This window comes from Pseudorasbora parva, chromosome 8 (assembly GCF_024679245.1).
Source record: "Pseudorasbora parva isolate DD20220531a chromosome 8, ASM2467924v1, whole genome shotgun sequence".
Taxonomy (NCBI): Eukaryota; Metazoa; Chordata; class Actinopteri; order Cypriniformes; family Gobionidae; genus Pseudorasbora; species Pseudorasbora parva.
In genome coordinates, this window is record NC_090179.1 from 41,178,982 (window position 1) to 41,197,062 (window position 18,081).

Here is an 18,081-nt window from a genome sequence, read left to right on the forward strand (position 1 = left end):
ATGTCTTAAGGGGACGTAAGCAGGGAGTAAACCAGATGTGTATCAGTCTATTGGATCCGTGCATTTGGTCTTAACGTTCCCATTTACACTGCACTGCAAGTGACCTAATTCTGATTTTTCCCTCTCATGTCATGTGGGACAGATCGGATGACATGAACGGGTAAAGCTGGGTACACACTGTGCGATTTTGACCACAATTTGGCCATCTGAGACAAAATGTGCAAATCCTAAAAGATTCCTCTGATCTTTGATCGTTAGTTTGACATGTTCACCCGTAGCCGATTAATGAACGCTGAGATCAAATTTTACCTCTGATGAAATTCTGGCAGTGTCAGAAGATTTGGTGCTCTGTCCTGAAGTGTGACTTCTCCAATGACAAACGTCAAATTCTTCATTTTTCAAGACAAACTATGACCTAAATGAGCCCTAGAGATTTCTTTGTAGCCAGCATTTCAATCCCTCGTGTAATGCAGCTCACCGTCACCAAACGCGTCATTCATTGATGATATAAAACTCTTTTCTTTGATGATATGGACTCTTTTCTTGCGTGCGTCCGTTTTAATGCCCCTCACCTATCGTACAGTCTGACATTAATGATAACTTGGATCTCACAGTGTGACATGGCTCACAGCGGCGATCATGTTAGTACAGTCTGACAAGGAACAATTGTAAAGGACTATTATAAATCACAGTGTGTACCCGGCTTAAACGGGGGGAAAAACGTATGAATTCCGATATCCTCAGATCGGATCCAGGCCTCACTCATGTGTGGTAATAAATCCGATATGATTCGGATCTGTGCAGTTGCGTCTGCCATGTAAGCCGTCAAATCAGATATTCCCCAGTAAATGCGAGTCGTACGCCATCCGGTTGTTAAGGCTGACGTCACGCATCAGTGGTATCTTATACCACAAGAAAAACTACAAGCGGTGCTAATATAAACACACAATGTGGTGTAATACTACAAAAAAGGTTATAATAATAACCTTTTTCTCCATACCAAAATTCAAGATGGCCAGACAGTGATTGATCTTTTTATAAATCGTTAAAATATTAATGTATGTGACGCTGTGACCATAGGGATTGTTGTGTAGACTGTAAGTATTTAAAATGTTTAACTTTTTTAAATGTTTGTTTTTAATATGAAAAAAATAGCGCTCATAAATGGGCGTCAATGACATTTTTAAGTGAAACGAGTTGAAGAAGGGACAGAGGTGAATGATGTCAACTCAGGTGGACGCGAACTGCGATCACATGCAACAAGGGCTCTACACTTTTTTTTCTCTGCCTTACGAGATCAATGTTTTGCTGACTTTTAAAGAGTGTGGAAAGCAAAACATTGAGTAATCATTTTGTCCGTTGCATATTTTACTTTACTTTCTTTTTTCCTGGTTTAAAGCTTCTTGGGCTGTTTCGCCAGTGCATAGTGTAAATGCAAATATCGTATACCGGTCGTTTTTAAAAGATGATGTTAGCGAGTCGTCAAAAATATATATATGGTCACCAAATCGGAATTGTGCATCAAGACCTGCAGTCTAAATGCGACCAAAGTGACAGCAGCCTAGTAAACCTAATGATGTTTGTGCCCTTAATATTGATCAAACAAAATACAAAGAGAAAAGCATTCACTACTGTTTAATAGCTTTAATAAGGATTAATTATGCTCTATGTCTGCTTGAAAGAATAAAGAAATGATAGGTGGCAAATTGTAACGAATGCATATATCTTTCATTGAAGAGACAGTGTTCTTCTTTTGGAGAAGTGGTTTTATTGAATTAAGATAAAGACCCAGCAGTGTGTGTGTATTGCATTTTCAAACTAATGCAAATCATATTAACAGGTCAATAGATATTGGGTTTGGACATTTTGGAGAAATTCTTAATACATTGCAATTTAACTAAACTGATTAGATTTAAGTCTATTGGTTGATGAATGGAAAGTTCAGAAAAACGGAATTTATTTGAAATGGGGATCTTTTGTAACATTATAAATGTGTTTGTCACAATTTGTAAATTACATTAAATAAAAGTGTTAATTTCTTTTGACAGCAAAAACAAAAATCATACTGACCCTAAAGTTTTGTATGGTAGTTCATATATTGGCTGAATTCTGATGTAAATACCTTGGATCGTGTTCTGCTTTTAGTCACTGTTTGATATTCATAAGAGAAGTTACTGTTACCAAACTAGCAGCCTGTTATTCACTGATCTGTGGTTTAAACTGTAGCATGGTTTCTTTTCATTGATTTTTGTAGCTCCTGCAGCCATGCTATTGCCAGTGCCAGAGTCAGTGCCAGTGCCAGAGCCAGCACCAGCACCAGCACCAGCTGTTGTCACAGCAACAGCAACGCCCGTGCCCACCGTTCAGAACCCAGTGTCCCTCACTGCAGTCGCTCAGCTCCTCCAGGGCACAGGGGGTATAGAGGTAACAGACAATACTCAGCTCAACTCACATTTTATTTATGAAGCCTTTACAAAACCATAAAAATTGACAAAAATGCTGTACATAAATTGCTTTAGTAATCAAACAATCTGAGATTTAATCTGAGATGTTTGCTTTAGTTACAGCACCTGCTCCAAACACTTCAGCAGGCCGGAGGGGCGGGGTCCACTCAGTCAACTGCCCCGCCCCTTGAGCAGAAACCCTCATTAGCTAAGGTAAGCCATCTGAATGGTTCATTTTGATGTTATCCTCGTATGTCTACTTAAAGGGTTCACCCAAAAAGGAAAATCCTGTCATTAATTCCTCACCCTCATGTCATTCCAAACCCGTAAGATCTTCATTCATCTTCAGAACACAAATTGCGCAGGACACTGGCTCAGACGAGAAGATATTGAATAAAGTTGTTATTTTTGTTTGTTTTTTCCCTCACAAAAAGTATTCTTGTCGTTTCATAACATTAAGGTTGAACCACTGCGGTCACATGGACTGTTCTAACGCTGACTTTACTGCCTTTCTGGACCTTCAGTGTTAATTAAATAGCTGTCTATGGAGGGGTCAGAGAGCTCTCGGATTTTATCAGAAATATCTTTATTTGTGCTCTGAAGATGAACGAAGGTCTTACGGGTTTGGAATGAAATGAGGGTGATGAATTAATGACATCATTTTTATTTTTGGATTAAAAAACCCTTTAAAGAATAAATAGGGTGGAATCTGGAAGATAGTATCCTTATCTTGCTGTCCTTATGCTATATAGAAAGGAGCTGTTAATTCACTGCCTGTAACATTGTATTTCTGGTTTGTCTCAGTCTCTGCTGGATCGATTTGATTATGATGATGATCCAGAACCTGTAGAGGAAAAGGCTGAACCAGCCCCTGCTGCTCCCATTACCATGTAGGACATGATCAACTCTTGTTCCGCTCTGTTCACACACAGTGAAACATCACCTTTTTTCCCCTTGGTATTGATTTAATATTGTCATTCTTTACAGAAACCTCCCTCCAGAATTACAGCAAGCCCTGCAAGCGCATCTTCTAAGTCAAATCGTTAACCAGGTATTTTACTCTGGCCTACAGATCTTTCAAGAATAAGGACTAGTCAAAAAATATTGTATGCAATCAATGTGTTTTCTCATGTCCAGACACAGATGCAGGGTCAGGTGGTGTCACAGGGTCAAGTGCCGTCCCAAGGTGAGGTGGCACCTCAGGAGTTCCCATCGATGGTTCAGACCAAGATACCAGAAAATCTTCCTCAAACCTTTGAGGAGAGCATCATACAGCCTAGTACAGCCCAGCAGCAACAGGTACAGAACATCTTCACACCTTTACGAGATATTAATAACTCAAAACATCCTCATCAGTCCAAATAGAGCTCTTATTGAAACACAAATGTTAAAACGATTTATTCAAAATTTGCTTTCTTTGACCCATTTCAGGACTCAGTCGAGACCGAACGATCAATTCCTGATGGGAGAGATCGAAGACACAGCAGACGAACAAAATCAAGGTATGATCCGTGAGTGTGCTTGAATGTAAAGTCCTTTAATAAAAAAAGCCTGTACAATGCTAGTAGATCACTCAAATATGCGGCTACATTTTCATGTTATTCAACTAATAATGTTCATTATTTACCATTGCCTAATAAATTGTTAGATTTCCCTCGCCAGTGTTTGAGTTAGAGGCTAAGTATATGTTCTCACCTTTACTCTGACTTGGGCATTAGTGTTTCGCCCTCTCTCTTTAAAGTGCACTATTTATATTAATTTCAAAGCATTTTCTGTATATATGATGCACCATAAACTAGCAACCGACTTGCCATTCCTTAACTAAAAGTGCTCTCACGCGCAAAAAAAGAGAGAGAGAGAGAGAGAATCTCTCATACCACAAAGAATTGACACGCTACCACTGATGTACCATGCGTTCTATTGAATTAAAGGTGCACTATGTAGGATTTTTGCAGTAAAATATCCAAAAACCACCAGGCCAGTGTTACTGTCTTAAAGCTTCTTACAATATACCAAATGTTTCCAACTATCTGTAAATTGTGAGAAAATTGCTATTTTAACCAAAGAACTGAGGGAGTCTACTGTCAATTGCGTCATATCTGCTTTACCCTCTGTTTCCGATTTTATTTGGCAGAAGCGTTTTACTCTTAGCAATGTGAACAAGTGTCACAGCAGCCGCTGAGCGAACACAAAGAGTAACGTCATAACATAATTTTAAACACACTCAGATGTGTCTAATATTATAAACAGAGCCGCGTTACTTCATACTCATGACCGGAAAAGCGGAAATGGCGCCGGTGAGTGCGTCCCGACTTAATAAAAGTCCCGCTCGCGAGCGAGCCATGTGTTTGTGTAACAATCGCTCCAGCAGCCTTGCTCAGCTCTTCAACACTCGGTCCTGCTCTGCTTCACTCTACAGTAACGTTAAAAACCACATCCATGAACATGATTTCTGCCAGAGTCCTATCCCGATTCTTTCCTTCCAGCTGTGAGGTGAAGACCACATGTCCCAAGATTCTGCGCTCAAACTTGGGTTCATCAAGCTACGCATTTGTTTTAAATAGGCGACCCCTAGCGGACAGAAATGTTGCATAGTGTAGCTTTAACAGGAATTTATGATTTTACTGAGAAAACATTGCCTAAGAAGACATGTTTTTATATCTTAAGTCTCCCTGTACATGCTTACAACTCAAACGTACTAAGCATGTAAATGGTTATTTGTTTAAAGGCGGCAACTTCCCCTGCTTATTAAAAAGTTATGCTTATATTCATTACAGTAGTATAGACCAGATTAGCTGATGGACTAGATACTTCAGTTTATGTATTACAAATGTCAGTGTGCATTATGAAATCGAAATAAAGATTTATGCCTTTATGTATTAATGTTGAGCTGTAGTATTGTTTTAATTCATACAGGCTAACTGCAGATGTTTTGTTACCAGCATGCATTTCGAAGCCGTTTATGATTTAAATGATGGTTAAATTAATAATTAATTAATCTACTGTACACAGCATACATAGCAGTTTATCATAACTTTGTCTTTAAGAGCCTGAAGTAGATGTTGCTCAATCAGAAAATAAAATACATGGATCGTAACTTTTTCAGACAAATAACGCTGACTGCTTTAATTCTAACGGCTGTTTCACACCGCAAGCGTGAGCGGTGCGTATTTTTTCCGGCACCAATGTTAATCAATGAGTGCATTCACACCCGGAGCAGGAGCAGCGCGTGAGCGTCAAGCAGGAGCGTCGCGTGAGCAGCAGTGAAGCGGGGTTTCGGCGGCGAGCCTATTTTTGCTAAGCTCCTGACGCTCAATTAAAGTGAAAGCACACTTTTAAATTAAAAAAATAAATATGATTTCACACAAAAGTGCCTAAAATGCTCACAAGAAGCACGTGTAGTGTATTTGAACAATAACTGGAGTATGTCAGAAAAGAAAACGAAGAATAAAAAATATCTGTTGAAGATTTACCAATTTAAACTTGTTTTGATTATTCAGTTTGGGTGAAAGTATGGTTATGATTTTAAAAAAATAAAATAAACTAGCCAGAAAATATAATAAACTTTCGTTTAGTTTAGTATTTAATACTCAGACAGGTAAAGGCTCTCGGTCTGCAGCTGCAGTCACGGTAGAAAGTGAAAGCACACTTTGATGTACAAAATAAATATAATATCACAAAAAAGCGCTCAAAATGCACGTGGTGTGTTTTAACAATAACTGGAGTATGTCATTAAAGAAAACGAAGAATAAAAATCATCTGTAGAAGATTTACCCATTTAAACTTGTTTTAATTATTCAGTTTGGGTGAAAGTATTATAAAGTAAACTAGCCAGAAAATATAATATCATTTATTTTAGTTTAGGATTTAATACTCAGACAGGTATTATACTATAATAGGCTCTATCATTGTGGGAGCCGCTGCTGTGACGCTGCACCAACGCTTCCAGTGTGAATACTCTCGCGCGTCTGCAGCTGCAGTCACGGTGTAGTTACGCTGAAGTGCTGCTCACGCGTGCGGTGTGAAACAGGCGTAAGAATATGCACCATAAACTTTGAATTTTAATCCAATACAGTGCAATCTTGTAGCATATATGCTTGTAATTTATTTTATAGGCCAGTGTTTCTCAAACTTTTTCAGCCCAAGGACCACTATATCTTCCAATTTTTTTCTGAGGACCACCTACAGAATCCCACTCTAACACGCCCCCAAAAACCAACAAAATAGGAAGGATAAGCTAAATTTAAGTTTAATATGCAGCTGTTTCAAGTCAAAAACTAATTATTCAAACACAAATGCAATGATATGATCAGAAATTATTATATACATTTTTATTTAATTTGAAAAAGTAAATGTGAAATGAGTTGCAGCTTAATATGAACAACAAACTGCACATGTGGAAGAAAAAAAACTGCAATTAAACATAGGCTACTGTAACAGCCTAGGTCCCATTTAATGCCATTCCAAAGAGCCATTAGTTTAAAACTGAGGTGGTGGGTATAGGAAGTCTATGGTTGTAACTATGGTAACAATAAAATGCTGAAAAGAATGTTCCCCTTAAGGCCATTTCACACTGGACGCGATTTTGACGCGCGAATAATTCGCACGATGGTTTTATTTTTTGGTCAGCTGTTTGTGTAATGAGCGCTTCCACACCGAACGTGAATGTGCTGCGGCGAAAAAACGGCATTTATTTTTTTCGTTTCAGTTTCGATGTTTTTTTTACTCTAGCGGCGTCAAAAACGTCTTCAACCAATAAAATACAAGGAAACAAAGGTGACGAAATGTCAAGTTGATGTCATGAGCTATTCACTGAACATTAACCTTTGCCAGGTATGGCATATCTCATGAGATTACAGCTGTAGGTCTAGTCAAAGCTGTGCATCTGCAGCTGTGTTTACTGCTGTGTTTACAGACAGCAATAACCTTTTTTTAACCTTATGTCCGCGATTATGTAAAGTGAATGTGTTGCCATCAGTATGTCTGTGGCACTTAAATGTTTACATTGTGACTGAACTGGAAACAGACAGGATGGATTGGTTTCTGAACAGCGTGGTTTGTCTCGTCAGATGCGCTGCTGTCTGGGGATGAGATCCTCAAATTGTCCCACAGACTTAAAAAAGTACTAAAGTGCAGAACCGGCCATGATAAAGTTTTAGCTCCTGTACATGATTAGCATACTCCCCTTCAGACTCTCTGTCCTTCAAGACTGGGTTGCACCTGAAACTGTCTTTTGAATAAAATGAAAAGCTAATCTTCACTGTCTGTGTTTTCTCAGCTGACGCAGCAAATGTTTTGGAATGTTGGAGCTCTGAACGTTGCAAATTCGTGTCGCGGATGATGTGAATGGTTTTGACGCGAAGTATTTGCATGCGTTACGCGTCCGGTGTGAAAGGGCCTTTAATGTCCAATATCACTGAAATTACTGGGATTTTACACATGAAACAAAATCTAGTACATTACAAAACTAATAGATCTGTGGATTTTAGATCCATTTTTACGTTATTAAAACAGAATGGCAAGAACTGTTTCGCAAGTACATTAAAAATCTACTTAAATAAGTGACGATTTTATAAACACTTACCTAGTTTAGGTAATCTTTTTGCGGACCACTAGGGGTCGATGGCGGACCACACCACACTACTGTTATGGGCTATTCAAATCGATTTCTGGAGCTAAACACAGATATATGGTAATGTTAAATATTTCCTCCATAATTAAATACATAATGAAATAGATTTGCTGTTTGGTCAGTTACCTGTGTCGGCAGTGTGCATTAGATACCCATATTAACAATTTGACTATATGACACCCTCTTTGAAAAACGATAAACCTTGCAGATAACATCGGAAGTAACTTAATTTACCAGCATATATTGTAAAACTAATCCTGTGAGACTGAGATGCTGCAAATTAGGGCTGTCACTTTTTATTCGATATTCGAATATGCATTCGAACATGACGTGAAATATCCGTAATGGAACTATAAATTTACTAGCCGGCGGCGAGTCGCGATTCCATTGCCAATGTGTGCGTAGAGGGTTGTTGGTTTAAATTTCAAATGTTGTGTCTTTCCAGGTCCCCACGAAAACAATCGTCAACACACTCACGCAGATCACGGTCCGGTTCTCGTTCCCAGCGAGATCGTTCAAAGTATCATCGCACGCGCTCCCGATCCAGAGAGCGACGAGGACGCTCGCCACGGGCGCGCTCGGAGGAGAAGAGAGACCGGGAGAAAGAGAGAGAGCGACGACAGAAAGGACTTCCGCCCATCAAGAAGGAAACTCTCAGCGGTGAGACTGCCACCATGTGTTACATTTGTTTCTACTGTGAAATTTTACTACAGTTTTTGTGGTAATGAAATGGAATACAATGAAATGGAATATAGATTAATAGCTGTCTTTTAGCACTGATCGTAAATGTTAGTTGTCAGCTTATTGTTATTGTTCTGATATGTTGTTCAGGAGTGTTTTTGTTTGGTTTGGTTTTGTTGCAGTATGCACTACTACATTATGGGTCGGACAGCTTGACAAAAAGACTCAGCAGCAGGACATCATGAGTCTGATGGAGGAGTTCGGACAGATCGAATCTATCAATGTATGTAGATCAGTCATGTCAATGTACAGTGTTAAAGTGTTTTTGATCAAATGTGAATTCTGTCAAAAAAAAAGAAAGAAAAAAAGACCCCATTGTTTTGACCGGTAGTTTGAGCAGGTAAGCAGTATCTCTGCTTCAAAACATAACGTGTAAGTGAGGCATGTTCCCAAAACGAAGACCGTTTCTAAATGTAGGCCTCTTCATTTTTTGGCACACTTGGTACCTTCGTGGTCAAAAGTGACCAAAAGCTTAAAATGTAACTTTTTTTCTTTTCAGGAAGATCAATAAGATTTTTTTGTTAAATAATATTTTTGGATTATTTCGAATTTTGAGGGAATTTTATGACCCTATGACATTGGTCAAAAAAAAAAAAAAAAGGTTTCCAACCAAAGATGCTTTCTAGATTTTGGAGCAGAGCCTGTATGGAAAGCCTGCAGGTGAAATTTGCATCTCTGCAATGGAAATTTGGCTTACAAGAATGCTCAAATGTTTTTTTAGTTTGTTTTGTTTTTCCTTCTATTCCATTGCATATTTGTTTATCATACTATTTTAAACTATTTAAAATGTTTTTATGAAAAATACTTACGTAAAATACTTTTGATCCTGTGTAGATGATTCCTCCCAGAGGTTGTGCCTACATCGTCATGGTGCACAGACAGGATGCCTACACAGCCCTCAACAAACTCAGCAGAGGGGCTGTTAAAGTCAACCAGAAATCCATCAAGGTACCGTGTTAACCTTTTCTTCCTGTCTGCAGTTTTCTTGGGTTAAGATGCCTGGTCAGGGTTATTATTGCTTATTATGTGACTCTCTTGAGTACATTCAGCAAAGAATTTTATCTAAGGAACATAACAAGTAGGACTGGGTAAAAATATTTTTTTCTCGGTTGTAATCTATTCTCATTTGTACAAACCGATACGATTCTTAAATCCCAAGAATCAATTAGTCATCCTGTTTTCAGTTGATGAATGAAACATTGTAGAGCCCCAGAGACATCAGTAAAACAGCTTGTAAACAATGTCATGTAACGTCACATTTACCGGTAAATGTCCAGTTTCAGTTTTCAAACCATATCCAGTTTCCATTAACTCATTAGTCAGCTAGAAAAATTACCTCTAGAGAAGAGCATTTATATATATATATATATATATATATATATATATATATATATATATATATATATATATATATAATTTTATTAATATATAAATGTTTTTAATATTTAGTGCATGTTTAAATAAATCTGGCCAGTTTATAAAACAGCCACCATTTAAATGTTTATTTCATATAAATGTATTATTATAAAAAAATTAATTGAGGTGTTTGTATACAAATCAGCAAATTTCCCTTCGATATTATAGTAGGCTGATAGAGTACCAACTGACTCTTATGGTTTACAGCATTAGTTATCTACAGTAGAAAATTTGCCATGTATTGTACCTGATATATCCAGAATTTGAATCAAAATCGAATTGAATTGTGAATTTTGTGTCAATACCCAGCCCTAATAACAAGCAGGTCATCACAGAACCAACAATATTCAATAGCATACAATGCGTTTTTTTACAAAGTCTTGTTTTTGGGGTCTATTAAATTAGGTTTTCATCCTTAAGTGTTAAAAAAAACAGTATCATTCACATATTCTCCATTGTTGCAGATCTTTCTCTTCACAGATTGCCAGTAATGCTTTATTTAGTTCCTGTATAATATTGTATTATTGTTAAGCCCCAGTGCTGTGTAAGTGTTCTGAAGCCATTCCATAGTTTAATGTGAGGTACAGATTTAAGTCGTTAAATTCAAGTTCACGCAAATGCGTCCCTCTGCTGCGGCTGTCAGTCATTTTCCATTCAGCTTTTAAACTGTGTCGCGTTCGGTTATGACAGTCAACACAATGAGACTCTTCAAGATGATTTAATGTTCCTGTTATTATGCTTGTTCTGAAGAGAACGGTCTATAATTTCACATATAATGACTTTATCTCGCTGGGGTTTATTCAAGGTGTCCGCAGGGTTTTAAAAAGTATTAATAGGTAGTAAATCAAAAAAGTAAATATAAGGCCATTAAGGGTGCTTTCACACCTACCTTGTTTGGTCCGGATTTTCTGACTTTTCCGTTTGGTACGAACCAAAATTACAGGTGTGAAACCTCCCTCGGACCATGGTCCGGACCAAGCAGACGAAATTTGGTCCGACGAAATGAGGTAGTCTCAGTCCGGACCAAACTGAACAAAGGTTCGGTTCATTTCTTGTGTGAAAGCATTTTCTGTATAGTTCGGACTTTCAGACCATTTACAGGAAGTTCAGTGGTAGAATTAGTGAAAAATGCAGTGATTGAGCGCGCAGTATTTTAAACAGAACAGCTCGCGTGACAGCGTGCTCTGCTTGACTATATATATATATATATATATATATATATATACTAGGGCTGGACAATAATTCAATATCAATATATATCGCGATATAATTTTTTTCAATAACGGTGATATGATTTTTAAACACATTTCCGATATTTCGATATGACTGACGTTCAGGGCGCATGCCATCAGAAAGAGCAGAACATGATTGGCTTCTTGCGTGATGACGTACACCACGGACACGCAGCCAGTGCTCAGCAGTAGTAGGCTGATAGATCCAACGAAGCACGTTTTAGCTACAAAGAGAGTTTCCCTGACCGCAACACAAATGTGACTGAACGAGCTTCCACAAGTAAGGAGAAATAAATAGTTGATAAGAGAAGAAAGACTAACTTTCTTTAGTGGCGTGGAAGTGGTTCGTCTATCTAAAGCACTATTCGCACGGGATTAGTATTATCTAGGGACCTCTGTGATTTAGAAATTACTCCTCCACATCTGGGTTTTGCGTGGCACATTCGCACGGGATAAGCAAAGCCTGTGATTTTACTCGAATTTACTGACTTCTCCCGGATATGATGTTCGTTATAGATAGCTGTATGAAATCATAAACAGGCATCGATATCGTTTTGATTATTTTACAGTAGCCTAATAAATAAATATAATTTCGTTCAGTTAGCGAACAGACGCCATGAACTGAGCTCAGACCAGCGGCAGGAATCAGATTTCATTTATCACGAGTAGGAAGCTGACAATATACGGCGGAAGATTCAGTTTCAAAACTAAATGTAAAAGCGCCTATTTAAACAAGATTGTCATTGTACTATACTGTTCTGTTATGTTTTTCATTCAGAACAGTATTGACGTTAATATTAAACCCACCATTCAATCAGATTACTCTGAAATTGATACTCATTCTAAAGTGAAAGTATAATCCGTGTGGGCGCGGCTGCACGGGAATTAACTGTGCGCATTATGAATGCAGACTTTATTCTTCGTGAAAGATAAAGATAAAAATGCTCACAGGGAGAAAAAAAGCTTGCAAAAAGTATATACAATCCGCCTAATCCTGGCCAAATCACAGAAACTTCGATTCGCACAGGACTAATGTTATCACAGGACCTCGGTGTTCGGCGAAATATGGTAGGTAGGCTAATTTGCGGGGGAATTTTTACTTTACAAATTACAGACATGGCCGATTCGCACGGGATTAAGATCACAGACATTCTCTGCAATTATTACAAATCACCAGAGGTCCCCAGATAATACGAATCCCGTGCGAATGGGGCTGATATTAAACTTGTGCCGGAGAGTGCCGACTAGGGGTGTAACAATACATCGACAGATGCATCAATCTAATGTGTAACAATACGATGCCAAGCGTTACAAATAATCCATGTAGACTATTTATGTAAGAGGCAAGTGGCACATTTGTTTTAATACTTTCAGTTTCCACATTTGCACACAATGTCATGTATTAACACCAATGCGTTCATTCTCGTTTAAATTACCTTTCAAAGCTTGTGAAAGACGGTCAGATGGCTTCACGAAAATGTATAATTTTCTCCTGTTTAAAGCCTTGCCAAAAGCAGCGTGCACTCATCTCAAACAGAGCACAAATAGGCCACTGAATTGAGTCTTATTTTTTATTTTTTTTTGTGCATCAGTAGATAAAGGTATAGTTTTGCATAAAAGGAGAATATAGCGCTATGAATCGTTCTTCACTGAAATTTAAAACTTAAAAGAAAATGCCCAATAAACTGCGTCAGCGAAGTGAGAGTCTTGTTTATTTGATGGTGATTTCACATTTCTTGTTCGTATAAAGACTAAATACAAATAAAAGGTAAACATTAATTTATTTGTACCGTTTTTATTTCTAAAATATTATATAGTTTTATAGGAGGAGGTTTCATAGACTTGGCAAATTAATTTGTCAGAAGTTTGTAGGTACAGACATCCTTTGTGGCAGTTCTTGGTAGTTTTTCTAAAGCTTTTATATAGTTCATATCGATATCGAAATTATATCGTATCGACCAAAATTAAGAAATATATCGTGATATAAATTTTGGCCATATCGTCCAGCCCTAATATATATATATATATATATATATATATATATATATATATATATATATATATATATATATATATATATTTCTAATGTCTGTGAGACAAGTAGCATGTATGCTTAGTTTCGGTTTATTTATGAGACCGCTCCAGTTCATGTGCAACACAAATGATCGCTCTGTCACGGTTTGTCTGCTATATTATTTATTAAAGCTTATTTATTAAATTCATGCAAATGATGAAACATTTATTAAAATTAAGCTTTCTTCAAAACAAAAGTGGTCAAAATCATTTCTGACCCGATGTCTTTGACATATATTGCACATCTGTGCTCGTTTCATAATCAATATAGCCTAGATAAATTTAAAAATAACATTTATAATATTTAAACATAACTATAAAACAAAATACATTGTTTGGCTAAAAAGCCTAGTCTTCTCCTCCTTTCCTGTCGGCGCCGATAAAATGTTTGCACAGCGAGGACGTTCATTTGGTGAATTTGCCTCGAGTATAGTTGGTGCTGCAGATAGTAATGCCATAATATTAACAGTATTGGCAACGATATGCGTCTGTTCAGTCATTCTTGTCAAAGTTACCCGCTGAATTGACAACACACTGACGTCAGACGCACGTCCGCTAACAAACCAATCAATGTTAAGATGCAGCCCACACAGATGATGACGACAGGACGCAAGTGTATTATTAATTATAATAACAACAAATTAATCATATTTACATATGCAATTCTAAATTGCATATGTAAATATGAATATATTAAAATGACAAGTTCTAACAGAAAAAAAATCTACAGAAAATAACTAAAAGATTAAAATATTACAAATAAATGTTTCTTTAGCTATAACCTAGAAACATGTAAGTGAATGTCAGGTAACAGACTGCAAGTCCCATTTGTTAACAAGGATTTATTAGCTTATTTACCTAGCTTACATGAATGACATGCAATATACATTTTACACCGTGTAATAATAGTTGAGCAATACAATTGTATCTTAATCATTCATGTTAGTTCATAGTGCATAAAAAAGGTTAACAAATAAAACTAACAATGATTAATACTTCTACAGCATTTATTAACCTTACTTAATGTTACAAATGGAATATTGGATATAATGTATTATAATAGATTACTGTATTATATTAAGTGTTATTAATAATAATAATAATAATAATAATAATAATACATTTTATTTATAATGCACTTTATATTAAACAAAATCTCAAAGTGCTAAAATATTACATATAAATCCATTTTGCTTTTTTAGAACACTTGGCGGTTTTCTTATCAAAATAACAAAATATGTTTTGAAATCGAATGCGTTTCTGATGTGTTTATATTTCTGTCGGATGCATGACCATACAGTCTGGTTTCTTACATCACTAGTTGTTACATCGCTTTAACTGCGCTTGAGGTAAATGTTACTGCTAATGTTAGCATCCTCTCAGCCTCGATGACAAAGTAAACATCCATACTGCTGTTCTTTCGCTGCCAAAGCATCTAGTCACCAAAAAAATACTTTATAATGATTTGGCAACATGTACTGAAGTGTTCTGTATTCATACCGTTTCCCTTTCGCTGTTTTAAACGCACGTCAGATGTGTCAGCACCCTCTGTGCAGCGTGTGCAGTGAAGCGCGCAAGTGATAGTTTTTTAATTGGCCTCTAGAGGCCGCTCTCGCGCTATATACTACCAGCAGACCCTTCTCAGAGCTCTCGTGGCTACTGTGTAATGACAGCAGCCTTCTCAGCCGCTCCCGCAATGGACGTAAACCAGAAAAACTATCGGTATTGATTTTTGATGATAACCGATTGTTCCACCAATCAGCTATCGGTGCCGATTAATCGGCAAATCCCATGAATCGGTCTACCTCTAATTAAAAAGGTATTGAATTTACCTCCAGGAGTTCTGTATATACCCAGTTATTGCTGTTTCTAAGTCATGTTACTTTCTACGGGGTGTCTGTTAGAGCACAACACTGGACTAGAGATTGTATTGTTCTTCACACGGACGGCAACTGAAATGTTAAACTGCTAAAAGAAACGGCTCAATAATATATGGCATGAATGGATACACTACGCATTGATATATCTTCCCTTTGTGTTTTGAACTTTTCATTATGGACGGAGTGACTCCATGTTGCTTCAAGTGCATCATCCTGCGCACGGGATGCGGATAAACGTTTTGTGCAGCTCTGTATCAGAACCGTTCGTATTATAATACTTGAGCACAGAATGAATAAAATGAGTATTAATAGCTTTACTTGTTCTGCCCTATCTTATAATGTTGCAGCATCATTAAAAAGCTGTGCTATACATTTAAAATACATTTTTAAATGCTTAGCATATAGGCCCTATTTCTATAAATACATTTACTTATTTCCTAGATTTAGTGCTACACATACTCACTTTTATTTGTTCCCCACTAAATGTTTTTTCCCACTTTATTTCGCACAATAATTGTGCACTAGTGATTTTTCTAGAGTAACTTTTGCTGCTGAATTATCCACTAATCTAGTTTATGCACCATCTAGTTTCTAGTAGTATTTTTGTCATAGATGGCGATTGTTGTTGTTCTTTAAAATGAAGATGTCTGTATTTTGTAGGTTATGTTTAACACACAATAGAGTGATTATCAGTACAACACACTGAGGTTTAGAAATAATAATTGTGAACTCGATTCTGGCATTCTGTACATTTTTGTATAATGACACTGATCTGTATAATTGACCGTTGCCTTAGAGATTGATTTCCTACCTAGCTTTGCTAGTTTTACATTTCTCCCATCATTCTGCAACCTTTCTTCTAGCATAATTTATTGGGTAGAAAGTAAATTATTCTAATTATTGTGTCATTTATATGAATCTACTTCTAACCGCAAAAAATCTATCAATTTTTAAAAGACAACCATGCAATAGTCTTTGTGTTTGTTGTTGATTACTTGTATTACTCTGTTGATTGTGCCAGATCTCATGTTTGCATGTGTATTAGTTTTGAATTTATTTGTGGGCAGTTGATTTGACTTGTTGTCCTTGATCAGATTGCATGGGCATTGAATAAGGGCATAAAGACGGACTTGAAGAAGTACTGGGACGTGGAGCGGGGCGTCACTTATGTTCCTTGGGAGAAAGTCAAACCTGATGATATTCTGAGTCTTCAAGACGGAGGCATGCTTGACTCTGAAACACTCAAATCAGGTAAACGCTCACATATGGCCTTTCTTTACATGTACAGCTTCCACATCATCATGTTTTATTGCCTGATTTCAAAAGACAATGTAGTGTATGTGTTTTTTAAATGACTTTAATTTGATTTTTAGAGTGGAGAAGTGCTGTGGCCAAGCTGGCTGTGCCAGTAACAGAAGGACCTGAAGGAAAACAGGAAGATGGAGCTGCACTACCAGCGGTATCACAGGTAAAATACGAGGGGTTCCCTACAGAACTCCTCAAGGGTGTTAGGTGTCGCGTTCAACTTTTCTGCTCTCGTTTTGTCATGTCTTCTGCATATGAGAGGCAAACAGTGTTTCTGTGTTCTTTGCTTTGCACTGACGGTTTACTGGTGCATGGTTACCATTATTTCTGGCAAATGAAGAGCCATAGAGAACAAAATAAAGCAAGGTTAGTGTCATGACTGTCTAGTTTTCTTTCCGTGTTTCAGCGACATCGCTTTCAAAGACAGTTTTTGTCAAAACACGATCAATCTCCCACTACTGTTATAGTACAGCTGAGTTTGCATAAATGTGTTTCCATATCAATGATGGTTGACGTGTTGCAAACACTTTCCCCTAAATCTGTCATATGTGTTTTAGATGGACCAGGTTGCTTTTTAAGAAACTTTTGAAGACTTCATTCTAGGGCTGCCCCCTAATAGTCGACAAGAAGAGGCTTGGTCGACTACATTTTATTTAGTTGGTTAATTGCTGGGGAAAAACTCCACTGCAATTGGAGAAGTCACACAGTGACAGGTTGCTGACACTGCTGGTCCATGCAGTAATATTTCAGGCAGAAAATCCAAAGTGTGGGAACTTTTTGAGAGGGTAAAGAAGCAACTAATTTAAAACATGCATTTAATAGTCTAACTTTAGCCACCCATGACCGCTCGTTCTAACGTGCACTATTAGGTGCTTATCCACGTGTTCATGTAGAGGGTGGAAGTTACGTCTTCTCAAAGGTCAGCTACATTGTGAGCAAAGCACAGAGCTGCCTTCTCCCCGATAATTTGGACAAACTTGTTCCTTTCTCATAATATCAGAAAAAAGATGTCTGTGAGTCAGCTATCTGCTATATATTTTTAGTTTTTTATATATGTATATTTATATGGTTTGTGCTCTGACATTAGTTTTCATTCGATGTTGTGGCTACTTGTCCGTTGGCCTGATATTTCTTTTACTTGTTTCTGTTTGCTCTATTTATTAGTTTGTTAAAAAATTATGTTAATGTCCTACCTAAAAATTAAATTTTTTATAGAAGGCTGTTATTATTATACCTATATTTATTTTGTTTGCGTTCTGATCTAAGAGAAGGTAATGCGATGTTTGCCGATGTTGGTGTGGAAAGCTTTATGCACATGCTTAAGTTATATTTTAAATTCCAGAATAATCGACTTTAAT

At 37.1% G+C, this 18,081-nt stretch overlaps 1 protein-coding gene across 1 annotated transcript in view; it reads left to right on the forward strand.

The window, feature by feature from the left end:
- scaf4b (SR-related CTD-associated factor 4b) overlaps nt 1–18,081 on the forward strand; it is a 50,703-nt gene that overhangs the window by 3,285 nt on the left and 29,337 nt on the right. Inside the window, exons 6-16 of the mRNA XM_067451291.1 lie at nt 2,255–2,424; nt 2,562–2,657; nt 3,249–3,334; nt 3,432–3,495; nt 3,582–3,743; nt 3,876–3,946; nt 8,522–8,736; nt 8,940–9,040; nt 9,652–9,765; nt 16,513–16,669; nt 16,792–16,886. Coding sequence (XP_067307392.1) covers nt 2,255–2,424; nt 2,562–2,657; nt 3,249–3,334; nt 3,432–3,495; nt 3,582–3,743; nt 3,876–3,946; nt 8,522–8,736; nt 8,940–9,040; nt 9,652–9,765; nt 16,513–16,669; nt 16,792–16,886 — 1,331 coding nt within the window. The remainder of the gene's footprint in view (nt 1–2,254; nt 2,425–2,561; nt 2,658–3,248; nt 3,335–3,431; nt 3,496–3,581; nt 3,744–3,875; nt 3,947–8,521; nt 8,737–8,939; nt 9,041–9,651; nt 9,766–16,512; nt 16,670–16,791; nt 16,887–18,081) is intronic.